Below are 26,954 nucleotides of genomic sequence, written 5' to 3'. Positions count from 1 at the left end.
CGGTTGATCCTCACACTGTATGCCGTAAATGTAGGGGGTTTCAGTGTTCTGCTATTAATACTTGTAAGGAATGCGAGGGATTGAATGCAGAAGAGGTGGAAGACTTTGACTTCTTATTTGAAGAAGAATTAGAGAGGGATAGAATTAGACGATTGAAAGGTGTGAGTTCAAGGCCTATTGAGCCATTTCACTGATAATTCTAATCCTACTGATGTAGATTCTTCCCTATGTATCATCATTCTCAGAGTGCTTTTCGGATTCGGCATCGGAAATCGGCCAATCTGAAAGCTACAATTAGAGACATGAAGTCCAAGATGGCTGACTTCAAAGGTAAGGCTAGTGAAAGTGAGCATTACAGTGAAGTGAGTTCTCCCAGTGTGTGGAGGGGGCGTTTGATCGTCCCTGTCGACGCTGCCCAGGCCTAGACCTCTTCCAAGCTCACAAGCCCAGAGGAGAAGGAAAGTCGAAAGCCTTAAGGAGGTTGGTGTGGGGAATCCCCAACGGTCAGACGTCCCTTCAGCTAGCTCTGCTTCGTGGCAGGCGGCTCAAGGGCTATAGAAAAAGCGTCCTTAGCGAGTGTTTCTCGTCTCTCCCTCTCCCTCACCTAAACGAGGGTGGAAGGAATCGAACTTGTCGAGACCGCTGAAGCGTCATATGAAGCCTGACATAGATTCTAGTCCAGAGCGTTCTCAGATGACGCTCGTCTTCTAGCAAGAAAGCGAAGGGGGCGTCAGCGTCACTGAAGTGTACACGGAAGTACCCTTTCCTTCTTCTCCCCCGAGTGATGACGAAAGACGTCATGCACTGGACGTGGGAGAAGCGTCAAGAAAGATCATTATGGGCAGTTCAAGAGCAACTGTCATCTCTAGTGGGAGTTTTTAGCGCCACGTCGGAAGGACGTGACGCTTCCAATTAAGAAGTCTCGTCCTCTCTCACCTGTTTAACGAGAAGCGTCATACAGACGGGAAACGGCTAAACGTCTTACAGAAGCGTCTAGTTCGAGAGCGAGAACAGGTACTTACGAGAGTTTCGTAACGCCAGAGAGACGTAAGAGTCTTTTAGACGCGAAGCGTCATTGGAAACGGAGCATAGACATGACGCTCCGTCCAATATTATGACGCCAAGTAGGACGCCTTTGGAGAGCGGAGCGTCTTCCAAGCGCGAAGCGTCATCGAGACGTCAGCAAAAAGACGTCATCCATGACGCTTGGCGAACGGGAAGCGTCATGTAAGCGTGAAGCGTCTTCTAAAATTCTAGAGAACCGCCGAAGCTTATGACGCCTTCCAAGACTATTAGAGCGGGAAAGAGGAAGGATTATCATTCCCTTAGCCCCTCTCCTATTAGGAGTTTGTCTCCTCAAGAAGAAGAACGTTCGGAAAGGAGAGCGGAGACGCATGTAGATCCCGAGTTAGAGGAAAACTCGATGACGAATATAGTGGAAGAGAAGGTCTGTCTAACTATATAAGGTGTTGACTACCCTACTTCTTGAGGAGTACGGAGACGAGTTGACGCCTGCCGCTCCTCCTTCTCCGCGCTCGCTCTTTTCCAGTGCTAAGACGAAGAAGCCTTCGTCTTTTCTCAAAATGAAACCCACCATATCGATGAGAGAGCATTACATTCCTTAGACTCATGGATGAAGTCTAAGAAAGACTTAGTGAGGACAGTCTTCTGCATGCCTCCAGCAGATTAGCTGGGAAAGAGGCATTTGGTATCAGACGGGAGAGAATATGGGTATTGCTCTCCCTTCTACAACCGAAACAGATTTTTCGACTTTGGTTGACGCTTCACGGCGTCAAAGTCTCAATTCTGCACGGATTACGTGGGGAATTTCGGAACTGGATCATCTCCTCAAGGACTTTTTTTCGTGTATTGGAAGTTTTTAACTTCTTAGATTGGTCCCTTGGGGTGATGTCCAAGAAAGCCCATGATTCGGAAGGAATCGAACCTGAAGCCCTGTTATGCATATTGTCTTGTATTGACAAGGCGGTACAGGATGGATCTTTTGAAATCTCCTCTTTGTTTGGGGCAGGTCTTTTAAAGAAAAGGACTGTATATGGCGCCTTCTTACAAAGGCAGTCTCACATGCTCAGAGAGCAGCACTTCTATATGCGGCCTCTATCTGACTTTTTGTTCCCTTCTCAGTTAGTAAAGGACATTGCGCATTCTTTAACTGAGAAGGCAACTCAGGATCTGCTGACGCAGTCAGCAAGAAAGAAGAAACCTGTTGCTGCATCGGACAGAAAGGACCCAGTACAACGGTGCAGCCCTTTCGAGGTGGTCGACCTCCAGACCTTCCACAAGGAGGAAGGCTCCAGAGAAGAGAGGTAGATCTGCTTTTCGTCCCTTTTAAGAAGGGAAAAATGAAGATTCTCTTCCTCCAAGCACCAGTAGGTGCCAGGCTCCCTGGATTTGTGGAAGCCTGGACACTGATAAATGCAGACGCGTCATCTTTGGCGATCTTAAGGAGGGGATATCGTATCCCTTTCCTGAACACTCCTCCCCTAACGTCAATACCAAGGGAACTATCAGCCAAATACAAGGATCCTGTGCTGAGGGATACTCTTCGATCGATGGTGGAACAAATGTGGGACAAGAGAGCGATAGAATTGGTACGGGATCAACACTCCCCGGGGTTTTACAATCGCCTTTTTCTGGTGGCGAAAGCCTCGGGAGGCTGGAGAACCAGTACTGGACGTCAGCTCTCTGAACAAATTTGTTCAGAAGGAGAAGTTCTCCATGGAGACTTCTGCTTCAGTCATGGCGTCATTACGACAGGGAGATTGGATGGTGTCTTTAGAATCTCCAGGACGCCTACTTCACGTCCCGATCCACCCTTCATCGAAGAAGTACCTCCGTTTCATGACGGGAGGAAGGATCTTTCAGTTCAGAGCCTTGTGTTTCGGCCTGTCCACAGCTCCTCAGGTCTTCACAAGCCTGATGAAGAATGTGGCGATGGTTTCTTCACCTCAAAGGAGTGAATGTCTCTATGTATCTGGACGACTGGCTCATCAGGGCCAGATCGGAGAGACAGTGCTTGGAGGACCTAAAGTTAACTCTGGATTTAATCAAAGCGTTGGGATTGCTTGTGAAACCTCGAGAAGACCCTCAGAAGTCCAGCTGACCCCCAGACAAGACCTAGTCTATCTGGGGATTCGGATGGATTCTCGGGGTTTTCGAGTTTTTCCTTCGCAAGAGAGAATCGCAAAAGGTTTGCGGATAGTCTCTCTCTTCTTAGAGAAGCACAAACGTCGGCGAGGGAATGGTTAGCCTTCTGGGGACGCTTTCCTCGCTAGAACAATTCTTCCCTCTAGGAAGACTTCATATACGTCCGCTTCAATTCTTCCTCAAGAGGTCTTGGAGCTTGGAAAACCGGACAACTGTCTGGACCGTTTTTTCCCATTCCAGTGGTAAGATAAAGTCACACCTACATGGTGGTTGCTCCCCCTCTGAAGAGAACAAAGGGATCTCTCTAAGAACACAGAACCCAGACCTAGTGTTGTTCTCCGACGCGTCGGAGAGAGGTTGGGGAGCGACATTAGGCTCAGAGGAAGTGTCAGGCACCTGGGAACCAGCACAGGTGTCTTGGCACATAAACTGCAAAGAGCTCTTCGCCGCTACATCTGGCCTGAGAACCTAGAACTGGTGTCAAACAAGGTAGTGCAAGTAACGTGGACAACACCACCGCACTTGCCTACATTCGGAAACAGGGAGGGACGCACTCCTCGTTCCTTTACGAGCTCACGAGAGACCTATTACATTGGACGTCTCACAGGAACATCTCCCTGCTGACAAGGTTCGTACAGGGAGTAAGGAATGTGAGGGCGGACAGGGCTCAGCAGGAGGAACCAGGTCCTTCATACAGAATGGACACTACACAGGAAGTGTGTCTCGATCTCTGGTCTCTGTGGGGAACTCCTCATGTGGATCTCTTCGCAACATTCATTTCAAAAAGGCTCCAGTTATTTTTTGCGGGCGGTCGTGGAAGATCCAAGAGCTCTTATGGTAGAAACGCCTTCTGCTAAATTGGTCTCGAAGTAGACGTATATGCTTTTCCCCCATTCAAAATCCTGAGGTTAGTATGAGAAAGTTTGTGGCGTCAAAAGAGACGAAAAAAAAAAAAAAAAAAAAAAGGATGACGTTAATAGCCCCCTTTTGGCCGGCCCAGGAATGGTTCACGGAGGTGGTAGAGTGGATCGTAGATTTTCCAAGATCCCTACCAAGAAGGAATGATCTTCTCAGAACCACACCACTTCAAAGAGGTACACCAAAAACCTCCCCGCTCTCGCTCTGACTGCCTTCGACTATCGAAAGACTTGTCAGAGCGAGAGGCTTTTCTCGCGAAGTGGCAAGCGCGATCGCGAGAGCACGCAGAACCTCCACTACGAAAGTATACAATCAAAGTGGGAGGTATTTAGAAGGTGGTGTAGATCCAAAGAAGTTGTCCTCCTCCACTACCTCTATAGCGGAAATTGCTGATTTCCTGCTATTCCTGAGAGAAAAAATCTCATCTAGCCGTATCCACAATAAAGGGATACAGAAGTATGCTCTCGGCTGTATTCAGGAACAGAGGTTTAGATCTGGCAGATAATAAAACAGATCCCACGATCATCATAAGGTCTTTTGAGACTTCAAAGTGCTAAGGAACCAGTACCTCCGAACTGGCAACCTAGACGTAGTCCTAAAGTAATCTGTCATCCGGAAAGATTCGAACCTCCTCATCGGGCATCGTTTAGAGACATTACCCGAAAATGCCTATTCCTATTATCTTTAGCTACGGCAAAGAGAATTAGTGAATTGCATGCTCTGCAGGATAAAGTAGGATTCAAGGAGACTCAGCGATTTGCTCGTTTAAGACCCTGTTTTTAGCGAAAAACGAGAATCCTACGAATCCCTGGCCTAAGTCATTCGAAGTCAAAGGCATGTCGAGTCTCGTAGGCAGAGAAGCAGAGAGGTCTCTATGCCCTGTTAGAGCTCTGAAGTTCTACCTCAGAGAAAGCATCAAATGGGAGGCTCTAGACAAGGTCTTTGGTGCGCGGTAAAAGACCCCACAAGACTGATGTCCAAGAATGCGCTGGCATTCTTTGTAAGAAACGTCATTACAGACCCTCATAAGCCTGTCCTGACGAACAGTTACAACTGTTGAGAGTAAAAGCTCATGAAGTGAGAGCTATAGCGACGTCTCTCGTCGTTTCATAAGAATATGTCGCTTAAAAACATCATAGATACGACATTTTGGAGATGCAACTCAGTATTTGCATCTCATTACTTGAAAGACGTGCGTGTGACATATGAGAAGTGTTTTTCTCTAGGTCCTTTCGTATCGGCGGATACGATTCTGGGTACGGGAGCCGACACCAATCCTTAAATGTATATACTTTTCTTCTTTTTGGATATGGTCGAGAGTCTCTTCGAACAATGGAGACTTAGGCTAGCACGGGCGGCCGTCTATGTTGTTCAGAAGAATTCTTGTCATATCCAATTAGTTGAGTATAATTTTTTTTTTTTTTTTTTTGAAAATTATGTATGTGTGCGTAGTGGTTTTGAGTTACGGTTGTTGTGACGAGTTCGGGGATAACTCGTAACAATCCTTAGTTCTAACATATGGTTAGGATCAGGTGGTCGGGATTGGTTGTGTGCTCCTTCATAAGGTGTATTGTCATATAAGGGTGGATCAGCACCCATTGACAAAGTCCTTTTAGGCTCTGCCGAGTAAGCGGATAAGACCCCATCGGCACCCACAAGAACTCTTGGCCATAGATCATATATCTCGCTAAAGTTTCTTGAGGTGATGCAGACTACTGGGCAAACACCCACGAAGTCTACCACCTATCAGGTAGGAACCAAGGTTTTATTTATACCTACAACATATGTTGTTTACCTGTCTATTCCATATAGAAGCTGTCTCTTACCCTCCACCGAAGGGTGCCAATCAGCTATGTATATATCTGACAGGTAAGTTGATTGTATGAAAATGATATTGTTATGTTACAATAAAGTTTCATACATACTTACCTGGCAGATATATACAATTAAAGGCCCACCCAGCTCCCCCCGCAGGAGACAGGTGGAAGAGAGAAAAATATGATAGAAAACGGGATGGTTTCCTAGTCCTGCCGCCCAGGGCAGGCCGGTAGATCACCTGACCTACCTGTAGCGAGTGGCGCGAAATTTGAATTTCTGTCGGGGACGACGGAGTCTTAGCTATGTATATATCTGCCAGGTAAGTATGTATGAAACTTTATTGTAACATAACAATATCATTTTTCGACAAATTGTCATTTTGGCCAGATTGCACTACCTTCCAACCCCTGTCACCACATGTGGGGTCACACTTGGTTCTACAAGACTTTTCTTTATTTGAGTAAGATTCCAGACTTCTCACAGCTGAAGGTCCTATTGCTTGTCATCACCATGACAGACCAGATACAAGGTTACAGGAGTTGTTGCTCCTTTGCTGATGTTTCCAAGTATAGCTCCTAACTTACCAGTCAGTTGAGACAGATGATGTCCTATATAAAAGGCAATGGTTGGTATTTCTGTAGGAAAAAATTAATTTTCACAGCAATTGTGTCTGCAGAAATATAAACCATCGCCTTTCAGTTGGAATGGTTGTTGAATTTGGTAACAATGCATGTTAACAGGTGCTTATGGGGTTAGTGGGCGAATACTTACCCTATACGTAGAGAAATGCAAATTTTATAAGAAAAATTTGTTATATTGTACTTACATATGTTGCTGCAAAAAAACTTATGTACAAATGACAATATTGAAGCTTGCCGAATCTTTTTATGATAAAAATAAGTACTTTAGGGAAAGTTTGTTTATTGCTTGTTCTTTTTGTTTTCAGCCTGCTATGAGGGAAGTAGGAGCAATGTCACCTGATGATATCGTATCAAGAACAAGGTTGCTTGAAAATGAAATTCGTATCATGCGTCTGGAACTGACGAGAATATCTCACGAAATTCAGAATCAGAGAGATAAAATAAGAGAAAACACAGAAAAGATCAAAGTTAATAAGACTTTGCCATATCTTGTGTCCAATGTCATTGAGGTAAGTTCCTTTTATTTCTCTTATCTGGTGTTTGATAATAAGTTTGATGAGATCACTGAGTTACCTATGTAGATTCATTGGCCTCTCCTGAAGGATTTGCTTCTAAATGGGAAGTGCTGAATGAAGCAAGGCAGAATTAAAAGATGTTGAGTAGAAAGAGACTGAAGGGAAATGATAACGAGCAAAAGGCTACAGATAAGCCACACAGGCATTATTAGACCCCCGTTTCAGCAGGGCATTAGAAAAAAAAGTTTTATGTTTTACGTAAGTATGTAGTGTTTAAGGCAGGGTCTCATTACAAATTATGTAAAAGCATTAACTAATGTAGAAAATATCACAAAAGCACCTTAGGCAGTTTTTAGTACCAACCAGTGGGAATGAATGTTAAAACATAACAAAAGATAGTAAATACCTCATTAACAGTAAATTTACGATAATTTTATTACGATTTTTGTATTAAGCATATAAGGAGACTGAAGATCACAGCATAAAATCTCTCATATTGAGTTGTAGTATTAAAGAAAAATAGTAACCAGAAATATAAGAACACCTTAACTAACACATTACTGTATTAGCTATATTATCATTAATTTTTGATATGCTACCATTTTAGATTGACACATTTTTAGATAAAGCTCTTAAATTGAATATTAAGTGTAAAGTGGAGGTTGGTTTATGTTGGGAACTATGTGGAATTTTAATTAGTGTTGAATAAATGTAAAATCTTGTGTCCACTTCACCTAAATTAATTCAATATTTATACATTTTATTTTTTGTTTAGATGTGTATTATTGACTGAGCCCATATGTGTGGATGAGAAATTGTATTGACTCAACATATAGTGTCGATGAGCGGTGTTATCGAATTACAGTATGTAAATTTGTAACTTTCTCTGTCTTTGATTGCTTATTGATAGTAACTTTGATAGTAAATGTCCATTGCCTTTTGTTTTTGCTTATATGAAAACTTCTTTTTAGATTTTGGATGTTGATCCCAATGAGTATGGAGAGGAAGATGGTGCAAATGTTGATCTGGATTCTCAACGGAAGGGGAAGTGTGCTGTTATCAAGACTTCCACACGTCAGACTTACTTTTTGCCTGTCATTGGTCTTGTAGATGCTGAAACATTAAAACCTGGTGATCTTGTTGGAGTGAATAAAGATTCTTACCTGATCCTTGAGACACTTCCAGCAGAATATGACTCCAGAGTGAAAGCTATGGAAGTGGATGAAAGGCCAACAGAGCAGTACAGTGATATTGGTGGCTTGGACAAGCAGATCCAGGAATTAATAGAAGCTGTGGTTTTACCTGTCACTCACAAGGAACGTTTTGAAAATCTAGGTATTGTATCATTTTCTCAAGTAATTTTTTATGCTTTCGTAATTATAAAATAGTTTTTGTCTAAAAGAACAGTCTTTGAAGAACTTTATATGATTTTGTAACTGGTGATTAAATACAAGATATCCTGGTATAATACCTATTTTGAATGGTAAAACTAAATTCTTCATACTTTTTTGCACATTCATAATAAAAATGGTAAGTGTACTATTCTTTTCAGGGATCCAGCCACCAAAGGGAGTTCTTTTATATGGACCTCCTGGTACAGGAAAAACACTTTTAGCAAGAGCTTGTGCAGCACAGACAAAGTCCACATTCTTAAAATTAGCTGGTCCACAGTTAGTACAAATGTTCATTGGTGACGGTGCAAAGTTAGTGAGGGATGCTTTTGCCTTAGCTAAGGAAAAAGCTCCTGCCATCATCTTCATTGATGAGCTTGATGCTATAGGTATGTTGTAATATTTATATGTTACCTTTTGTTAGGAAAAATTTTTAACCTTTATTTGAATCAGACTTTATTAGAAAATGTCTGCGAGTTCAGAAGCTGAATTCATGTTTGTTCATATACAAAACAAACCTAAGGTCTTAACTTTAGGATAATCTTCTAGTGCCAGAACATTAGGATAATCTTTTAGCGCCACCTGGCAGTCTGGTAAAATTGCCCGTTTTCCTGTCTTTCCTATCTTTTCTCTGGGTGTGCTCAGTTTCTATCTTTTCTCTGGGTGTGCTCAGTGTGTGTGATCCTGTATATTTGTATAAGTTGTGAAGATCATGGAGAATTGTGCCACACACACAAATGGAGCTTCCTTCAGGATATCGCAAGAAAGTAAGGAAATGCCCTGATATACCTGCCACTTGGTACCATTTTGTAGTATTGTATCTATCCCTGCACAGTCACTTTTTTCATGCTGGTTGGTTACTTTATCTCCTCTGGAAATCAGTATTTTTATTGTAGTGTCTTACCGAACAATTATAGAGCCGTGATTTCCACGAGCGGCAGGATACTAAATTCAAATTTAGCGCGTCGGCGTCGCCAACACTGGTGGTGATGACGTCATCTCCCTCCACTCGCGGGAGAACCAGGTACAACTGCCCAGGTGAATTCAATTCTTTTCCTGCCGGCGTCCGGTGAACATCGGTGGTCGGTGCGGTTGGATGACTTTGCTTCGCTTTTTTTTCTTGTGGAATTGATCTTCGGAATTGGTGAAGTACTCTTTTTTGGCGTTGTTGTTATTTTGCTTTTTATTTAGGCGTTGCCATGTCGGATTCTAGTCCGTCGGGAGTTAGGTTTTGCATCTCAGGATGTAAAACTAGATTATCCAAGTTAGAGTATGATTCTCACACTAAATGTGTTAAGTGTAGGGGGACAGGTTTGTTCAGCAGATACGAACATGTAACGAGTGTAGTGATTGGACTGATTCTCAATGGAAGTTTTAGTTCATACTCGGAGAAATAGCTAAAGACAGAATTAGAAAAGCAGCGCTTAGGGAAAGTAGACTTAGCTCTGCTTCGTCTTGCGATGCATCTGTTCCTTCTGTTTCTCCTCAAATTGTTATGTCTCCTTTAACTACACCTCCTATTCCTCCTACTAATCCCACTCTCCGGTTCCGTGTAGTTTCTTCCGACACCATTGCCAGTCTGGAATCGAGGTTAGATCAGAAATTTTTTCGTACTAGCGAATACGGTTTTTTGCAACTTGGTAATTCAGTTAAGACGTTTTTGGAGAAAGCGCTTCAGGTAAGAGTGTAGTTGAGGGTGCGTCTGTCTGTCCTGACACGTCTCCTAGACAAAGGTCACTGTCCAGCTCCCCCGCACCGGGGAGAAGACATACCGGAAGTCCAAGGGAGTCGATCGGGATTTGCCCACAGACAGGCGCCTCTCTTGTTGAGCCTGTTGCGCCTCAACAGGGCTCGGTTAAGCGTTGGAAAGGTGTTGCGGTCAGACGCCTTTCGAATGATTCAAGCGATTCGTCTCCGGTCGCGCGGCGCTCTTGGCGAGATTCGCCTGTTTCGCGTCCTTAAAGAGACGTTCAGGCGCCGATTCTTCGCCTCCTCCAGTCAAGCGGTATAAGGAGCCTGAGAGTAGGGTTGCGCCGCGGCCGTTAGCGGCTCGTTCGTCGCCTAAAACAAATCTGTGCCTTTTTCGGCTCCATCTACTAGTAGAGATTGTGGTTTTAGCGCTGTAGCTAGCAGTTCTAAGGGTGTTTCTTTAGGCGCTTTTTCGTCTGTTACGCCTGATGCGCCTGTTTCGCCTCGAATTTCGGCGGCTCCGAGCGAGGCGGCAAGTAGTTTTTTCCGCCTCCATGCTGAACATTTAGGCTCTTCCAAGCCTACGTTAACTGTTTTTGATTCGTCTCTGGCGCCTTTGCGCAAGCAGTTAGAGATGTTAACCAACTGGATGAATGAGTCCAAGGGTGGTTCGAAACCTTCAGATCCGGTTGTAGTTCCATCTACTTCTTCGGCGTATCGGAGATGAAGAAGAAGTAGAGGAGGAGGATTCTCATCACCTCTCGTGTTATTCACGTCTCCTTAGATTTCTTCTGGTATCTTATCCAGATTATTTTGAGAAAGCGGCTCCGCGCTCCCCAACTTCGACTTTTTGATGAGGAGGAAAACTTCAGACCCTCTCCTCCCAAAACTTGTTCTATCTAAAGCGGTTAGACATTCGTTGAAAGAGACTGAGAATGGATGTCTATGAAAAAGAGACTTAGGGAAGGCTCTTTTTTGCTTACCCTCCCTCTAAGTTGCTTCGTAAGAGGTATAGGTTTTATGTAACTGGGGAAGCTCCTTCTCTGGGAGTTTCTGCCTCCTCCCAGGGAGACTTCTCCAGTTTAATCGAATCCTCTAGAAGATCTGCTTTCGCCGCAGAGAAAGTTTTTCTTTACAGCGCCTGAGTTGGACCACGTTGTAAAGAATCAATTTATACTTTTGGAAGTCTTTAGCTTCCTTGATTGGACTATTGGCGCTTTAGCGGCCAGATCGAAGACTGTCCTTCTCTTTCTCAGGAGTTAGCGGAGGATTGGATTGGTGTTCTGTGTCCTGTGCGGACAAATCCATTAGGGATGGATGTGATGAGTTAGCTTCGCTCATCGCCTTTGGTACCCTTAAGAAAAGGCAACTTGGTGCTCCTTTGCTTCTAAAAGGGTTACTCCCAACAGAAGTCTGCTCTCTTGTTTGCTCCGTTTGTGAAAGATAACCTCTTTCCAGACGATGTAGTGTTGTCAATTTCGTCTGTCGCTAGATAAGAAATCTACTTCGATTTACTGGCACAGTCTACTAAGAGACCTAAAGCTCCTGTGGAGACTGTTCCTTCGGTTTCTCCTCTGGCCCAAGTGCCTTTTCGAGGGAGAAAACCCAAGCGCTTCTTTCGGCCGAAGTCGAATTTGCGACCTCAGTCTAAGGCCTCGGCCAAGGTTACAAACCTTCCAAATGAAAGCTCGGTTCTTCATGCACCAGTGGGAGCCAGGCTGGCTCTGTTTTGGGAGGAATGGGAAAACAGAGGAGCAGAAGCCTGGTAGTGCAAGTACTCAAGTTCGGCTATCGTATTCCTCTCGTTTCACCTCCCTCGCTCTCACCTGTGCAATTCCATTCCAGGCATACTCTCCCGGGCTCAGACAAATTTCTGGCGCTAGCCGCAGAAGTGGAAGCGCTTCGTTCGTCCAAAGAAGCGATAGAACAGATAGAAGGGGATTTTCCTCCAGGCTTTTACAATCGCCTTTTTGTAGTTCCCAAGCATCAGTCAGGGGGCTGGAGGCCGGTTTTGGATGTGAGCGCCCTGAACTTGCATGTCCAGAAAACAAAATTTCATATGGAGACCACTCGGTCGGTTCTGGAGTCATCAGACAGGGGGATTGGATGGTCTCTCTGGACATGCAAGACGCTTATTTTCACATTCCGATAACATCGCGAATCTCGGAAGTACCTGAGGTTCATGTTCGAAGCAGGTGTTTCAGTTTCGGGCGCTTTGCTTTGGACTAGCGACCGCTCCTCAAGTTTTCACCAGGGTTCTATCCCGATAGGAAGCTGGCTGACATATTAGGAGTAAGAATCTCCCTCTATCTGGACGATTGGCTTCTCCGGTCGGAATCAGAGAGTCGGTGCATGAAGGACCTTGGAACAACTCTGGATCTTGCCAGAAAGTTAGGATTCTGGTCACAAACAGAAGTCCCAGTTGGTTCCATCTCAGAGCATCCTTTATTTGGGGATGATTCTTTGAAATGCTCAAGTTTTTCGTGTGGGGCTTTTTCTGTCCCCGAAGAGGGTTCAAGGCTGTCCTGGTGGAGACAGTTCAGGAGTTCTTGGACAAAAAGGTAAGTTCTGCCAATCAGTGGATGAGGCTCCTGGGCAAATTGACGTCAGTGGAGAAATTTGTGACGTTGGGAAGACTGCACATGAGACCTCTGCAGGTTTTTTCCTGAGAGCCTCTTGGTGCAGGGAAGACACAACCAGACTTATCACATTACCTTTCCTGTCACAGATCAAAATAAAAAAGAGGACCTAAGGTGGTGGCTGTCTCGAGCAAGGTTGGAAGAAGGGTTAGATTTACGACCCATCCTCCCGAACCTACAGTTCTTTTCCGACGCATCGGACACAGGTTGGGAGCCCTACTGGGAAATCAACGGACTTCAGGAGCTTGGTCGGAGAAGGAGAAGAATTAGTTCATTAAATGTAAAGGAACTGTTAGCAATTTTCTTGGGGCTCAGACAGTTTCGGAGTTTAGTCGAAGGTCGAGTAGTGGCAGTGCATTCCGACAACTCCACGGCTCTCGTACGTGCGGAAACAGGGGGGACTCAGTCTTTCTCTCTGTACGAAGTAGCCAAGGATCTCCTCCTGTGGTCAAACGAAGCGAAGGTTCAGCTAGTCCCGAGATTTGTTCCGGGAAAGATGAACGTTCTGGCGGACGAGTTAAGTCCGTCAACAGCAAGTGTTACCTCTGGAGTGGACTTTGGACAACAAGATTTGTCAGAAACTTTGGCGCCTTTGGGGACGACCGTCAATAGACCTGTTCGCGACATCAAGGAACAACCGTCTTCCTCTCTTTTGTTCTCCAGTCCCAGATCCTCTAGCTTGGTCTGGTGGACGCAATGCTGTTGGATTGGTCGGTCTGGAAGCTTATGCATTCCCTCCGTTCGGTCTAATAAGAGAGGTGCTGAACAAGTTCATGTCGCACAGCAATGTAACACTAACGTTAATCGCTCCCTTTTGGCCCAGGAAAGAGTGGTTCCCGGACCTTCTCCAGTTGTTAGTAGACTTCCCCAGACTTCTTCCTCCAGAGAAGTGGCTTCTCAAACAACCTCACTTCAAGAGGTTCCACCAAAACTTGTCCGCTCTAGCTCTGACAGGGTTCAGACTGTCCGGAATCTTGTCAGAGCGAAAGGATTTTCAAGAAGCTGCAGAAGCTATCGCTCGTTGTAGGAGAGAGTCTTCTAACAAACTCTATCAAGGGAAGTGGAGAATCTTCAGAGAGTGGTGTAGAAGTGCTAAAGTCTCTACTTCTGCGACCTCTTTAACAGAAATAGCAGATTTTCTTCTATTTCTTAGGAACTCTAAGAAACTGGCTCCTTCGACGATCAGAGGATATAGAGCCATGCTCTCTTCGGTTTTCGACATCGAGGTTTGGATATTTCCTCCAATTCAGATCTGTCGGACCTCATTAGGTCTTTCGAAACCACTAAGCTCCCGCAAGATACAGTGACTTGGAACTTAGATGTGGTGCTTAAGTTCCTCATGGGGCCACCGTTTGAGCCTTTGAAGTCGGCTTCACTCAGGAACTTGACTAAGAAGGCACTTTTTCTATTGCGCTAGCTTCTTGCTAAGCGTGTAGCGAATTGCACGCTATAGACAAAAGAGTCGGTTTCTCTCAAGGCAATGCTGTATTTTCGGTATCTTTGACCTTTCTAGCCAAAAATGAGAATCCTTCTAATCCTTGCCGAGGAGTTGTGTGGTAAGGAACTCTGATTTGGTTTGGAAATGAGGAGGAAGAAAGGCTCTTATGTCCAGTCAGGGCTATTAAGCAGTATCTGTTTGCCACTAAGGGTATTAGAGGACAATCTTCTAAGCTCTGGACCTCGGTTCAAAATCCCTCTCGTCCTCTTTCTAAGAATGCTATATCGTTCTTTATTAGAGAGCTTATCAGGGAAGCTCACTCGCAGTCCGAGAACGACAATCTTTCCGTTTCTGAGAGTAAAGCTCACGAGGTTAGAGCAGTGGCAACTTCTTTAGCATTCAGAAAGAATTTATTCTTTAGGCTTCGAATTCTTCAGAGCAACGTTCTGGAGATCGAATTCGGTTTTTGCGAGTCATTATCTCAAAGAGATAGAAACGGTTTTCGAAAATTGTAAAACGTTAGGTCCGGTGGCGGTTTCCTGGCATGGTGTTGGGAGAAACGGCACAGGGCGTCATCACTCTATTGCTACTTCAACCTTGAATAGGTTGTCGAGTTCAAGGGAAGCTGAATAGGTTTGTCGTTCAGGGAAGCTGGGGGTACTGAGTACCTGGGATACTCACCAGTCTGTTACGTCAGATTTTACAATGTTGGGTATATATGTTTTTAAATCTGGTGTTGGTGACAAATGTTTTGTATGATTGAATTTCTGGTCTTAGCCCAGGGCAAGGCAATCTTTGTTGTTACTATCCTCCGTCAGTCAGCCTTGACTCGCTTGAACTACGGAAGGATTCCACTCTGTAGAGGCTAACTTTGGTCAAATTCCAATTCCTCTACAATAGTAAGAAGAGCACCGACCAGAGGCAGTAACAGTCTGCTGTAGCTCTCTTACAATGTTAAGGTACAACAGACACCTTGAGTGTTTACTGGTATTGCAATAAATGTAACCATTTAAAAATACTAGTGGTCCACTGAATCCCACCTTCCCATAAATGTGTAATCAGCTCTATAATTGTTCGGTAAGACACTACAATAAAAATGAAATTTTCATTATTAAAATGAAGTTTTATTGTATACTTACCGAACAATTATGATTATACCCACCCTCCTCCCCTAGGTGGGGACGGACGGGCAGAAAGAATTGGATTCACCTGGGCAGTTTGTACCTGGTTCTCCCGCGAGTGGAGGGAGATGACGTCATCACCACCAGTGTTGGCGACGCCGACGCGCTAAATTTGAATTTAGTATCCTGCCGCTCGTGGAAATCACGGCTCTATAATTGTTCGGTAAGTATACAATAAAACTTCATTTTAATAATGAAAATTTCATTTTTGCATTTGCCATGAAGCATACATCCACTCTTTCAGTGGCTTTTCACCATAGGCTAAAATTGTCATCTCCTGAGCTCTGTTGTTGTTTCGTTACACTGTACAGAAGTACTGTGTCATTAATGCACGTCTGTCTTTTGTGAGTTATTAAAGTTCTCATGAGGGTTCATTGGGTTGTGTGTGGTTTTGACTGCCATCCAGCCATTTTATCAATATGGCTAATGAGCAGTTTTCCATAACTTAGCAGAAACTCAACACTTCAACTGGAGCTCAGTAATTACTCTCTTTTCATTTATGTGTTCCCATTAATTAATCTCATGGATACTTTCCAGTAGATGCTGTCTTATAATTATTATAGTTTCTGTAGTTAGTTCTGTGGCAGAATATAGGTTTTCATGGGGAAAGATGTCATTACATTTTTTACAAGTTAATTTTATGCCATCATCCATTCATGAAACAGTATCTTAGGCTTCATTTAGTATTGCTGGAGTTTAGAGCTAGCAACTTTAAATGATCTGATGTGTTATGAGAGTGAGTTTTAATTTGTGAAATCTATTTACAAACTCAGCAATTTAGAGACTTAAATTCACAGTTTAGCAGTTATTGTCAGCAATTTGGGAAGTTTTCATTGAGAGATAACATATTAACTAGACTGCAGCTTTAGGGGTAGAATTTTCCAATCTTGTAACTGCTTTAATGAACTTAAGTGATGATAGTTGAGGCCAAAATTTAGAAAGCTTCTAAATGTAGTTCATGTATTGAATGAGGAAATTTGGCAGTTTCAGTAGAGTACTTAAGAATTTTAACCATATTACTTTCTTTTTAGGTACAAAACGTTTTGACAGTGAGAAGGCAGGAGATCGAGAGGTACAACGTACTATGTTAGAGCTCTTGAATCAGTTAGATGGATTTTCATCAACAACTGACATAAAGGTTGGAAATATTTTTATTCATATGATCAGTGTTTGCAGTTGTGGTTTTGTACATGAACTTCCCTGACAGATATATACTTAGCTATAGTCTCCGACGTTCCCGACAGAATTTCAAATCTCGCGGCACACGCGACAGGTAGGTCAGGTGGTCTCCCTTACCCGCCGCTGGGTGGCGGATGTACGAACCACTCCCGTAAGCTTGTCAGATTTTTCTCTGTCGCGGGAACGATAACAACTGTTGTCGGTTCCTCTCGATAGTTTTTCGATTCTCGCTTGCCTGGAGTTAATTTGGACTTCTTTTGGTGACGTATTCGCTTTGTTTGGCTTGGCATACGCTGATTGTGGACCGGTTTGATTTTGAGTTTGATTTTCTTTAACGATGTCTGACCTAGATTCGGTAGTTAAAACTTCGGTTTTGTTTAGGGTTTGCGTGAATGAAGGATGTAAGGTGAGGTTGCCGAAAGCTTCGGTAGACCCCCACACGGTTTGCATGAAATGCTGGGGGAATGAATGTTCTTTTGCTAACCCTTGTAGTGAATGTAAGGGATTGAATGAAGAAGAATATAAGGCTTTCTCTTCTTATGTTAGGAAGTTGGAACGTGATAGAGTGCGTAAGGCTTCCTCTAGAAGTTCTAGTAGATCTAGAATGAGTGAGTTGGATGTGGATCCTAATACTAACGTAGAATTAGAACCTTCTTCCCAAGGTGCAGCCCCTGCTCCCCGCACCGAAGCCGAAGATTCGCCTTCGGAGGCGGCAGCTCTGAGAGCCGCGATTCGTTCTAATGGATCAGAAGATTCGTCAGTTGGAAGGTAAGGAGAAGTGTTATGGATCAGTGCAGTGTCCCCAGTGTTGTGGAGGGTGCGTCTGACTGGCTCCTTAGTGCCTCTAGGCCTAGACCTCTTCCAGACTCCCAGTTCCAGTGGAGTAGGAAAGTCGAAAGCCGCAAGAGGGCTAGGGAGAACCCCCACCGGTCAGGCGTCCCTCGGCAGATCCTGAAGTACGCTCCCAGGCTGCCTCGGATCGCTACAAGAAGGAGCTACTACGCCAATGCTTCTCCTCTTCGTCGTCTCCCTCTCCGAAGAGAGGTTGGAACCTCCCCGGATGCGTCGCGCCCGTTGAAGAGGGCTTGGAAGGCTCCCTGCAGTCCTTTGGCTCTAGTCCGGAGTTTTTCCCGGAAGAATCGTCGGTGGAGGCGAAGAAACCCAAGAAATCCTGTGATCGTTCTTCTTCTCGCGCTCCGCGCCTGCTTCCGAGGAAGAAGAACAAGATTCGCCTACGAGAGTACTCGCGGGACTTCAAGCTCAGATTACGGCGCTAGCAGACTCTCTAGCAGTTAGATCACGTAGGAAGAAGGACGTTTCTCTTCCGATCAAGAGATCTAGGCGCCGCTCTTCAGAGGATCGTTCTCCTCGTTTTAGGCGTTCTCCCTTCACTATGGGGGAGGTTTCGTATGAAGTAGGGGCTCGCGTGAGGCCCCGCCCCGCTCGCCTGGCGCTCTTTCGACTTCAAGGCGCCAAACATCGGTAGGACGCTCTATGGAGAAAGAAGTTTTTTCTCCAGATTGGATTCCCGCTTCCGGTAAGCGCACTGCACCCTGCTCATCACGCTATTTCTTCAACTCCCTCGCGTGAGACTTCTCCTCAGCAGCCTCAAGATTCTAGAAGGCGCCCTTATGCAAGTAGGCGTTCTTCGTCCAGATGTCATCTCCTCGAGTGTCGGATCGTGACTTCTCTCCTGACAGGCATCAAGAGTCTGGTAGGAGTCGTGTGCATGATAGACGGCCTGCTGTTAGCCGCTACCCCGCAAGGTAGGCGCCAAGAGCCTACTGCACATCGATCTCCTAGTAGGCGCTCGTCTCTTTTAAGGCGTCATACTCCTGATTATTCTCCTCGGGGCAGACAACAAGAGTCTTTCAAGCGCCCTTCTCCGTGTAGGCGCTCTCACCCGCTTCTAGGCGCACTTCTCCTGACCGTTTGTCTCTTGGTAGACAACAGGAATCTCGGAAGCGCCCTTCTCCAAGTAGGGCGCTCGTTAGCTTTGAAGCGCCCTTCTCCTGAATGTTACCCTCTTGTTAGACGTCAAGAGTCTCGCAAGCAGCCTTCTCCTAGTAGGCGCATTTCGCCTTCCAGTCGAACTTCCGTTGATCGTACGCAACTGGACAGGTATGGAGAGCCGCGCAAGCGCTCTGCTCTCGATAGGCGCTCTTCTCCTGGCAGCCGCTCGCCTCGGGATAGGCGCAAAGAGTATAGTGGGCGCTCGCCTCCTCGTAAGCGCCCTGTGGATATTTCCGAGGATTCTCGGAGTAGGAGCCCTACCTCTCCTTCGGCTGAGATTCCGTCTACCTCGAAGAGGGAGTCTCATCGTAGACATCCAGATCTTCTCTTCATTCTCCAGTGGATGTGAACTCTTCTAAGAGAGGGCGTTCTCCAACCTCTCGCTCAACTCCTACTAGGATCCCTTCGTCACCTAAGGATCTTCCGCGCTCGCCTCGACAAGACGTCCTAGAAGGTTCGGATGAGGAACTGAACACTTCTGCTGCTGTGTCTTCTTACAAGAAGCTTACAGAGCTACTTTGCAAGTTTTTGGGGATTCCCTTTCTCCTACGGCTCCTCCTTCTCCTCACTCACTTTTTTCAACGGCGAAGACAGCGAAGAGTTTCTTCTTGTGTGAGGATGAAGCCAACTCTTTCTATGAAGAAGGCACTGAGGAGTTTTGGTTCCTGGATGGCTTCCAAAGAAGAAGCGGGGAAAACGATGTTCGCTTTTCCTCCTTCCAGTTATCAGGGAACGCGCTGGTTTCTGGTAATGAACAGAGAGTCTTAGGATTGGGTCTACCGTCTTCGGCTGATTCGGATTTTTCGGCGCTGGTAGATTCGACAAGGAGAACTGCCCTTAACTCTGCTAAGACGACTTGGGCAATGAATGAATTGGATCACATGCTCAAAGGCATGTTTAGAGTGCTAGAAGTATTTAACTTCCTTGATTGGTCGTTGGGAGTCCTAGCCAAGAAAATTGAAGTGCCAGAGTCAATTTCGCCAGAAGATCTTATGTGTGGTTTTGTCTTGTATGGACAAGTCGGTAAGAGACGGAGCGAGTGAAATCGCCTCCCTGTATGGGGCCGGGATCGTGAAGAAGAGGTCGGTTTATTGTTCCTTCTTAACGAAGTCTGTCTCCCATGCCCAGAGGTCTTCTTTGCTGTTTGCTCCTCTGTCTGCTCAGTTGTTCCCTAAACATCGAGTGCAGGACATTTCAAGATCACTGTCGGCCAAAGCCACCCAGGACCTTTTGGCACAGTCGGCAAGAAAACCTCGCCCTTCCTTCCCTACCAAGGCTAAGAAGGAAAAAGCAAGTGTTCGAGAACCCTTTCGAGGGCGTCTTCATCAAGAACCTCTACGTTTAGAGGTCGTAGACCTTCAAGAAGGGGTAAGACTTTCGCCAAGTCTGTTAAAGCCCCCAAATAACTTGCAAGTCCTTCAAACAACGGTGGGCGCCAGACTCTTAGAGTTTGCAGAAGTCTGGGCCCAAAAAGGGGCGGATCCTTGGACCCTTTCTATTTTGAGGAGAGGTTACCTCATCCCTTTCGTCGAAAGACCTCCCTTGACGACCATCCCAAGGGAACTGACGGCCAGGTACAGAGACCCCATCATGAATCAAGCTCTCCATCTAGCAGTAGATCAGATGCTGGAGAAGGGGGCTATCGAACTAGTGACAGGACCATCATTCATCGGGCTTCTACAACGCCTTTTCCTAGTTCCGAAGTCCTCAGGGGGATGGAGACCGGTGTTGGATGTAAGCGCCCTGAACTTCTTCGTAGAAAAGAAGAAGTTCACGATGGAAACGCCTTCATCAGTGCTGGCAGCACTTCGTCCAGCGGACTGGATGGTTTCCTTGGATTTACAGGACGCTTACTTCCACGTACCGATCCATCCTTCCTCGAGGAAGTTTCTCAGATTCATGATGGGGGGGAAAATTTTTCAGTTCAGGCTCTTGTGTTTTCGGCCTCTCGACGGCCCCTCAAGTGTTCACGGGGATTTTGAGGAATGTGGCTCAATGGCTTCATTTGAAAGGGGTGAGGATATCCATGTACCTCGACGATTGGCTAATAAGGGCCAATTCAGAAGATCGTTGTTTGAAGGACTTACAAGTAACTTTAGAATTGACGAAGGCTTTGGGACTTCTCGTCAATTTCAAGAAGTCGTCACTAATTCCCGAGCAAGAGTGTGTGTATCTCGGGATACAGATGAACTCTCTGAGTTTCGGGCTTTTCCCTCGCAGGAAAGGATAGCCCGAGGATTCGAGAGTAACAACCTTCTTAGGGAAAGAAGTATGCACAGTGAGGGAGTGGATGAGTCTGCTGGGGACGCTCTCCTCGCTGGAGCAATTCGTTTCCCTAGGAAGGTTGCACCTGAGACCGCTCCAATTCTTTTCTTCATCGGAATTGGAGTCGTCGTTCTCAGGATTTGACGTTCTCCCTGTCGTTATCCCAGGACATCAAGAAACATCTCTTATGGTGGACAGATCCCAACCTCTTTGCGAAGGGACTGTCTCTTCAATCACAGACCCCCAACCTGGTGTTGTTCTCCGACGCGTCGGACACGGGGTGGGGTGCAACTCTGGGAACCAGCGAAGTGTCAGGTACCTGGGTGGGGGACCAGGTAGCCTGGCACATCAATCAGAAAGGAGTTGATGGCTGTGTGGTTGGCTCTGAAGGCTTTTCGAGCCAAAAGTCAGAAGATCGGTAGTGCAGGTCAACGCGGACAACACTACAGCTCTGGCATATATCAGGAAACGGGGGGACGCATTCCTTCTCCCTGTACGAGACAGCAAGAGACCTTCTTCTGTGGACAGAAGAAAGAGGAATCAAGCTTCTCACCAGGTTCGTGCAGGGAGAAAGGAATGTAAGAGCAGATCTCCTCAGCAGGAAAGATCAGGTCCTTCCCACAGAGTGGACCCTTCATCTGGATGTATGCCAGAGCCTGTGGAAGTTATGGGGCAGGCCACACATAGACCTCTTTGCCACGTCAAAGAACAAGAGGCTGGATCCTTACTGCTCTCCGATATCGGATCCAGAGGCATTAGCAATAGATGCTCTTCTTCTAGACTGGAACGGACTCGACGTCTACGCGTTTCCCCCCTTCAAGATCCTGGGGCTAACCATCAAGAAGTTCGTAGAGTCCGATTCAACGAGAATGACCTTAATCGCTCCCTTTTGGCCGGCCAAGAATGGTTCACAGAGGTACTGGAATGGTTGGTGGACCTTCCAAGACCTTCAAGCTGCTCCCGCTAAGGAGCGATCTACTCAGACAACCCCACTTCGACAGGTACCACAAAAATCTCCTCGCTCTCAGTCTGACTGGCTTCAGACTGTCCAAAGTTTGGTCAGAGCGAAAGGCTTTTCAGCAACAGCTGCTAAAGCAATCGCAAGAGCGAGGAGACCTTCCACCTTGCGTGTATACCAGTCAAAGTGGGATGTCTTCAGACGTTGGTGCAAGAGGAAGAACATTTCCTCTTCCAGTACCTCTGTGACCCAAATTGCGGATTTCCTTATTTTCCTCAAAGAAGAATGTCATCTGGTTGTGTCAACTATTAAGGGATACCGCAGTATTGTTGTTGCTGGCGGTATTTCGGCATAGAGGCTTAAAGATATCCGATGATAAGGACTTGCATGATCTTATTAGATCATTTGAAACCATTAAGCGTCCTCATGTGGTACCAAACTGGATCTAGACGTAGTTCTACAATTCCTTGGATCGTCTAGATTCGAACCTCCTAGCTTAGCCTCTTTCAAGGATCTGACGAAGAGGCTATCTTTCCTTTTGGCCCTGCTACAGCTAAGAGAGTGAGTGAGCTCCAAGCTATTGAGGGCAATGTAGGGTTTAAGGAAGATTCTATGGTGTGTTCGTTTCTTCAAATTTCCTTGCAAAGAATGAAAACCCATCACGGCCTTGGCCCAGGAGCTTTGAAGTTCGTAGTTTATCTTTTTCTAGTAGGGGAAGAGCCTGAAAGAACTCTTTGCCCTATGAGAATTATGAAGTATTTCCTTAAGAGGAAGGAACAACTTAAGGCTAATCAAGATGTGCTTTGGTGCTCTGTAAAGGACCCCACTCGGCCCATGTCGAAGAATGCTCTTTCCTTTTTTCTGAGAAGCCTTATTACAGAGGCACATGTTTGCTTGTAAGGAAGAACATTTTAAACTACTGAAAGTGAAAGCTCACGAGGTGAGAGCCATCGCAACTTCGCTTGCATTCAGAAAAAATATGTCTGTGCGGAACTTGATGGAGGCGACTTTTTGGAGATGCCAATCGGTTTTCGCAAACCATACCTACGTGATGTAAAAATCACATATGATAAATGCTTCGCCTTGGGTCCTTTCGTATCGGCGGATTCGGTGCTGGGGCAGGGAGCTGAAACTTATCCTGTGTAAATTTTTTATATGTTACCCTATATTTTATATTGTTGTTTTTTGGTTGTCTGAAAGAGGTTGCAGGAGGCACCTCTTTTTGTCGTAATATTAACCCTTTGTATTTTGGTTAGGTGGTCTGGTGGGTTTTGGCTCCTTGCAGAGGTAGTGGTAAGGATCTGTTAGGTAAGCGGACAAGGTCCCTCTAACAGCATCCGACTTGGATTCTACCACAATAGGGGATCACATATCCCAGTGGTAGATCCGAGGGTCTTTCAGCATCAGGTCACGTCCTAGCTGTAGCTCTCCAGGCAATGCAGACTCAGAGATAGTATCTATGAAGTCTTCATCCTGAAAAGGTGAGAACCAAGGTTTTTATATCCTACAACATTAGTTGTTTCCCGTCTTACCTGTATTATTGAGCTGTCTCTTACCCTCCACCAAGGGTGCCAATCAGCTAAGTATATATCTGTCAGGGAAGTTCATGTACAAAAATGATATTGTTAAACTACAATAAAGTTTTGTACATACTTACCTGGCAGATATATACGATTAATGGCCCACCCAGCCTCCCCTCAGGAGACAGGTGAAAGAGAAAAATCTGACAAGCTTACGGGAGTGGTTCGTTAACATCCGACCACCCCAGCCGGCGGGGGGTAAGGGAGACCACCTGACCTACCTGTCGCGTGTGCCGCGAGATTTGAAATTCTGTCGGGAACGTCGGAGACTATAGCTAAGTATATATCTGCCAGGTAAGTATGTACAAAACTTTATTGTAGTTTAACAATATCATTTTTCTGAAAGGCATGTTACGAGTGCTAACAATCTGAAAGTGTCATTGATGTACCAACACTAATTTTTTTTCCACCACAAGTACATAGTTCTGTCAGGTGCATTGTTAGCATTACTAAAGAAAGTTTGCAGCATCCCCTTAGGCCCTTGCTGCACCCACTTTTTTAGCCTTCTACTTAACTCCAATTCTTGCTTCCTTCAGTATTGCTGTCCAGCCTATCTTTTACCCCATATTGCAGTTTGGGGATTTTCTCCTAGTTCCACCTTTAGATCTCTGTACTTAGTCTCCTTTATTATCTGGATTGTTATTATCTTGCTGTCCAGCCACCTCACTTTCCACTTTTTAATGAATGGCCAGTGTGCTCCAGTGCTTGGCTTGACAGCCTAAATTTGATAAAGTTTTAATCAGTCTGTCAAACTACACTTTTCTTTACATACTTGTCAAGGGGTGTTTCCAGAGTAAAAAAATCCACTAAAACTTATAACCAGCTTGGTCTAGTTTGTCTCATTTATTTGCTACATTAGCCACACCAAGTTTTCTTTTCATATATTGAAGTGTCCTTTGGGGCTGTAGGTCATGTTTGGTTTTGCCCTATGTTTGTATGATTGAGTAACATAATTTGCAAACAGTTTAGTTTACTGAATCACTGGATATTTTCAGTTCTAGTAATTCCATCTGTAAAGTAATTATCCCATTTCATGTAGAAAATTTGTCAATTCTTACAATTCCAGTGGGTTTGTTGGATTTGTGATTTGGCATCTAAGGATTATTTAAATGTTTATATTTACATAGATAGCTGAGACTTATTTTTATTGCAGGTTATTGCTGCTACAAATCGTGTGGATATTCTTGATCCTGCATTATTACGATCTGGTCGTTTAGATAGAAAAATAGAGTTCCCTCACCCTAATGAGGAAGCTCGTGCTCGTATCATGCAAATCCACTCAAGAAAAATGAACATCTCTTCTTGCGTCAACTTTGAAGAGTTGGCTAGGTCTACAGATGACTTTAATGGTGCACAGTGCAAGGCTGTTTGTGTAGAAGCAGTAAGTTTGAAGAACATTTTTTTTTTTTTTTTTAATGAAATTCCCAGTGATTTCCAGTAATTTAGTTTTTGTCTTTTACTCTTCTTGGTGGTTGCAAAAGCTCATTCACAGTTATGATTTATGTATCTGGAAAGTTTGCTTAAAGTTTCTCTTATCTTCCAGGGTATGATAGCTCTAAGAAGACAGGCAACGACAGTGACTCATGAAGACTTCATGGATGCTATTATGGAGGTTCAGGCCAAGAAAAAAGCTAATCTTAATTATTATGCTTAAGAAATGTAATTGGTAGTATAGCAGCAGTATGTTTATAGTTGAATTTTGTGCATCATAGTGTATCATTTCATGGTAAAATCTCTTTGCAGAAATCAGTTTACGGTATCTTATGAGTTTCACTTGTGTATTTGATACTAGCAAGTGTTTTATGTTAATTTTCATGCCAACATGTACTTTTTCAGTAAATCTTGCCGGAAGAAAGTATTTCATTGTCTTTGATTTAATGTGAGTATAAATGGCTCGCTTCATATTACCCCTGTATATTTGGCAAGAAAGTACTACTACTTTATAGCGACGTAATGTACATAATACATTTTCAGATTCCAAAATTTACTTGTTCTTCTCTCAATGCTAAACACATTTTTACTATGAAAATACAAGCCACTGCCTTTCATGTAGGAGAGCCTTCCAGCATCAGCTGGAGGCAGTTGTTGAACTTGGTAACATATGGTTACTTGTGGTTATTGTTGGGGGGGGGGGGGGGGGGATAGAGTGCCTCTTACTCACCTGCCATCAAAAAGCACTTTTTCTTGGCTTTCATTAAATGATTGCTTAAGTTGAACTTAGTGTTTTCTGATTTTTTAACATTTTTGTTACATGATAAGTCATTCAGAGGTATGAAAGGCATTAGTGAATGTAAATGACCTTCATCCTGTCCATTGTAAGGTGAAACCCCACCATTCAATACTTCGTAGAGGAAAATCAACTGATATCGGGAAGGTTTTGTAGAAGACATAGCGTGAGAAGTTAGGTTGCCACTCCTCACAACCACCTTTCAGCTCCAAAGTATAACCCCGTCTCAGGCAAGGTACTCGTTTGGGTTTTGATAACTGACACACCTATCTTAACTACATCAAAAGCTACGTTTGCTGTTACTGAAAGTTAGGAGCTTTTCCTGTTGAGCTTCCAACAACAGCTCTTTCTGTGAAAGATGCCCCAGTGCATTGACTACTGCTGTTTCCAGTGGAAGTCATGTGCTATGGGCTAGGAGAGAAAGCATGAGTGCTTTCCTCCCTTGTATGCCTCCCTGTCTTCAACCGTTTCCTTGCCCCCACCCTCATCTTTTTCCCGTAGGAAGAGGAGGAGGAGGAGCCTAAGAGGGATATGTTGGATATATTGGAATGAGTCCAATATATCCCTTGTGGTCTGAAAGTGAATGGGGAGACTGATCCACTAGCAAGCTCAGAGAACCGTGCATCAACTCTGCCTATTAGACATCACATGCCGAGGTGAGCAAATGCTATTACCAACCCCTGAGGAAATTAGTAAAAGATATAACTCAAAGTCTTACAGCACTCTTGTGAAAGGCCATCTGAGACAACTTTCTCTTTCCAAGGTAGGAAGATCTTGACGAGGAGAAAGAAAATATGCACTTGCATTTCTTCACCTTACTCTGCCCATGAGTCAATAAATTGAAGTTTAACATTCCTTACTGTAAAAAAAAAAAAAAAGTAAAAAAAAAAAAAAAAAAAAAAAGGGGGGGGGGGGGGGGGCGGCAAAGTGGCCAGGTGATGTGGAGGAAGAGCTCAACGACAAGGAGGAGGGAAAGGAAGATGATATACTCGCGAGTTTCTTCACTTTGCTCAATTCACAAATATTAATCTCCTCAAGGATGCAGTATCAGAGAAGTACTCAATACTGCAGGGGTATCCCCAAAGTTAAGACAGCTGCTACAGTAGGCTGGATAGTGTTGAGTGCCTTAGAAACAGCAGTAAAAGATGATTGCTTGGAGTACCAAGCGGAAGCACCTGTCAGTACTCCTTTGGAGCTGCCAGCAACCATGAACTTTCATTACTGTCTCACTGGGGGAGAGCTTGGTATTATTGAAGGCTGAGTAATAGTCGTGTGGATATTTTGGCTCCACTGCTGCCAAATCTCTCCCCACTGCAAAGGAGACCAACCAGAATATT

General features: G+C 44.7%; 1 protein-coding gene across 1 annotated transcript; it reads left to right on the top strand.

The window, feature by feature from the left end:
* Positions 1 to 6,847: 6,847 nt before the first annotated feature.
* Positions 6,848 to 25,248, top strand: LOC135204225 (26S proteasome regulatory subunit 6A-B; the record flags this gene model as incomplete). Its single annotated transcript, XM_064234331.1, is given in 6 exon segments — positions 6,848 to 7,051; positions 8,029 to 8,392; positions 8,610 to 8,837; positions 16,427 to 16,533; positions 24,544 to 24,771; positions 24,934 to 25,248. Coding segments are annotated over 6 exon segments (1,242 nt in total), but the record flags the coding sequence as incomplete, so codon positions are not given.
* Positions 25,249 to 26,954: the final 1,706 nt, after the last annotated feature.

This window comes from Macrobrachium nipponense, chromosome 44 (assembly GCF_015104395.2).
Source record: "Macrobrachium nipponense isolate FS-2020 chromosome 44, ASM1510439v2, whole genome shotgun sequence".
NCBI classification, from domain to species: domain Eukaryota; kingdom Metazoa; phylum Arthropoda; class Malacostraca; order Decapoda; family Palaemonidae; genus Macrobrachium; species Macrobrachium nipponense.
The sequence above is the reverse complement of the archived record's forward strand: the minus strand, read 5'-3'. Positions and strand labels throughout refer to the sequence as shown.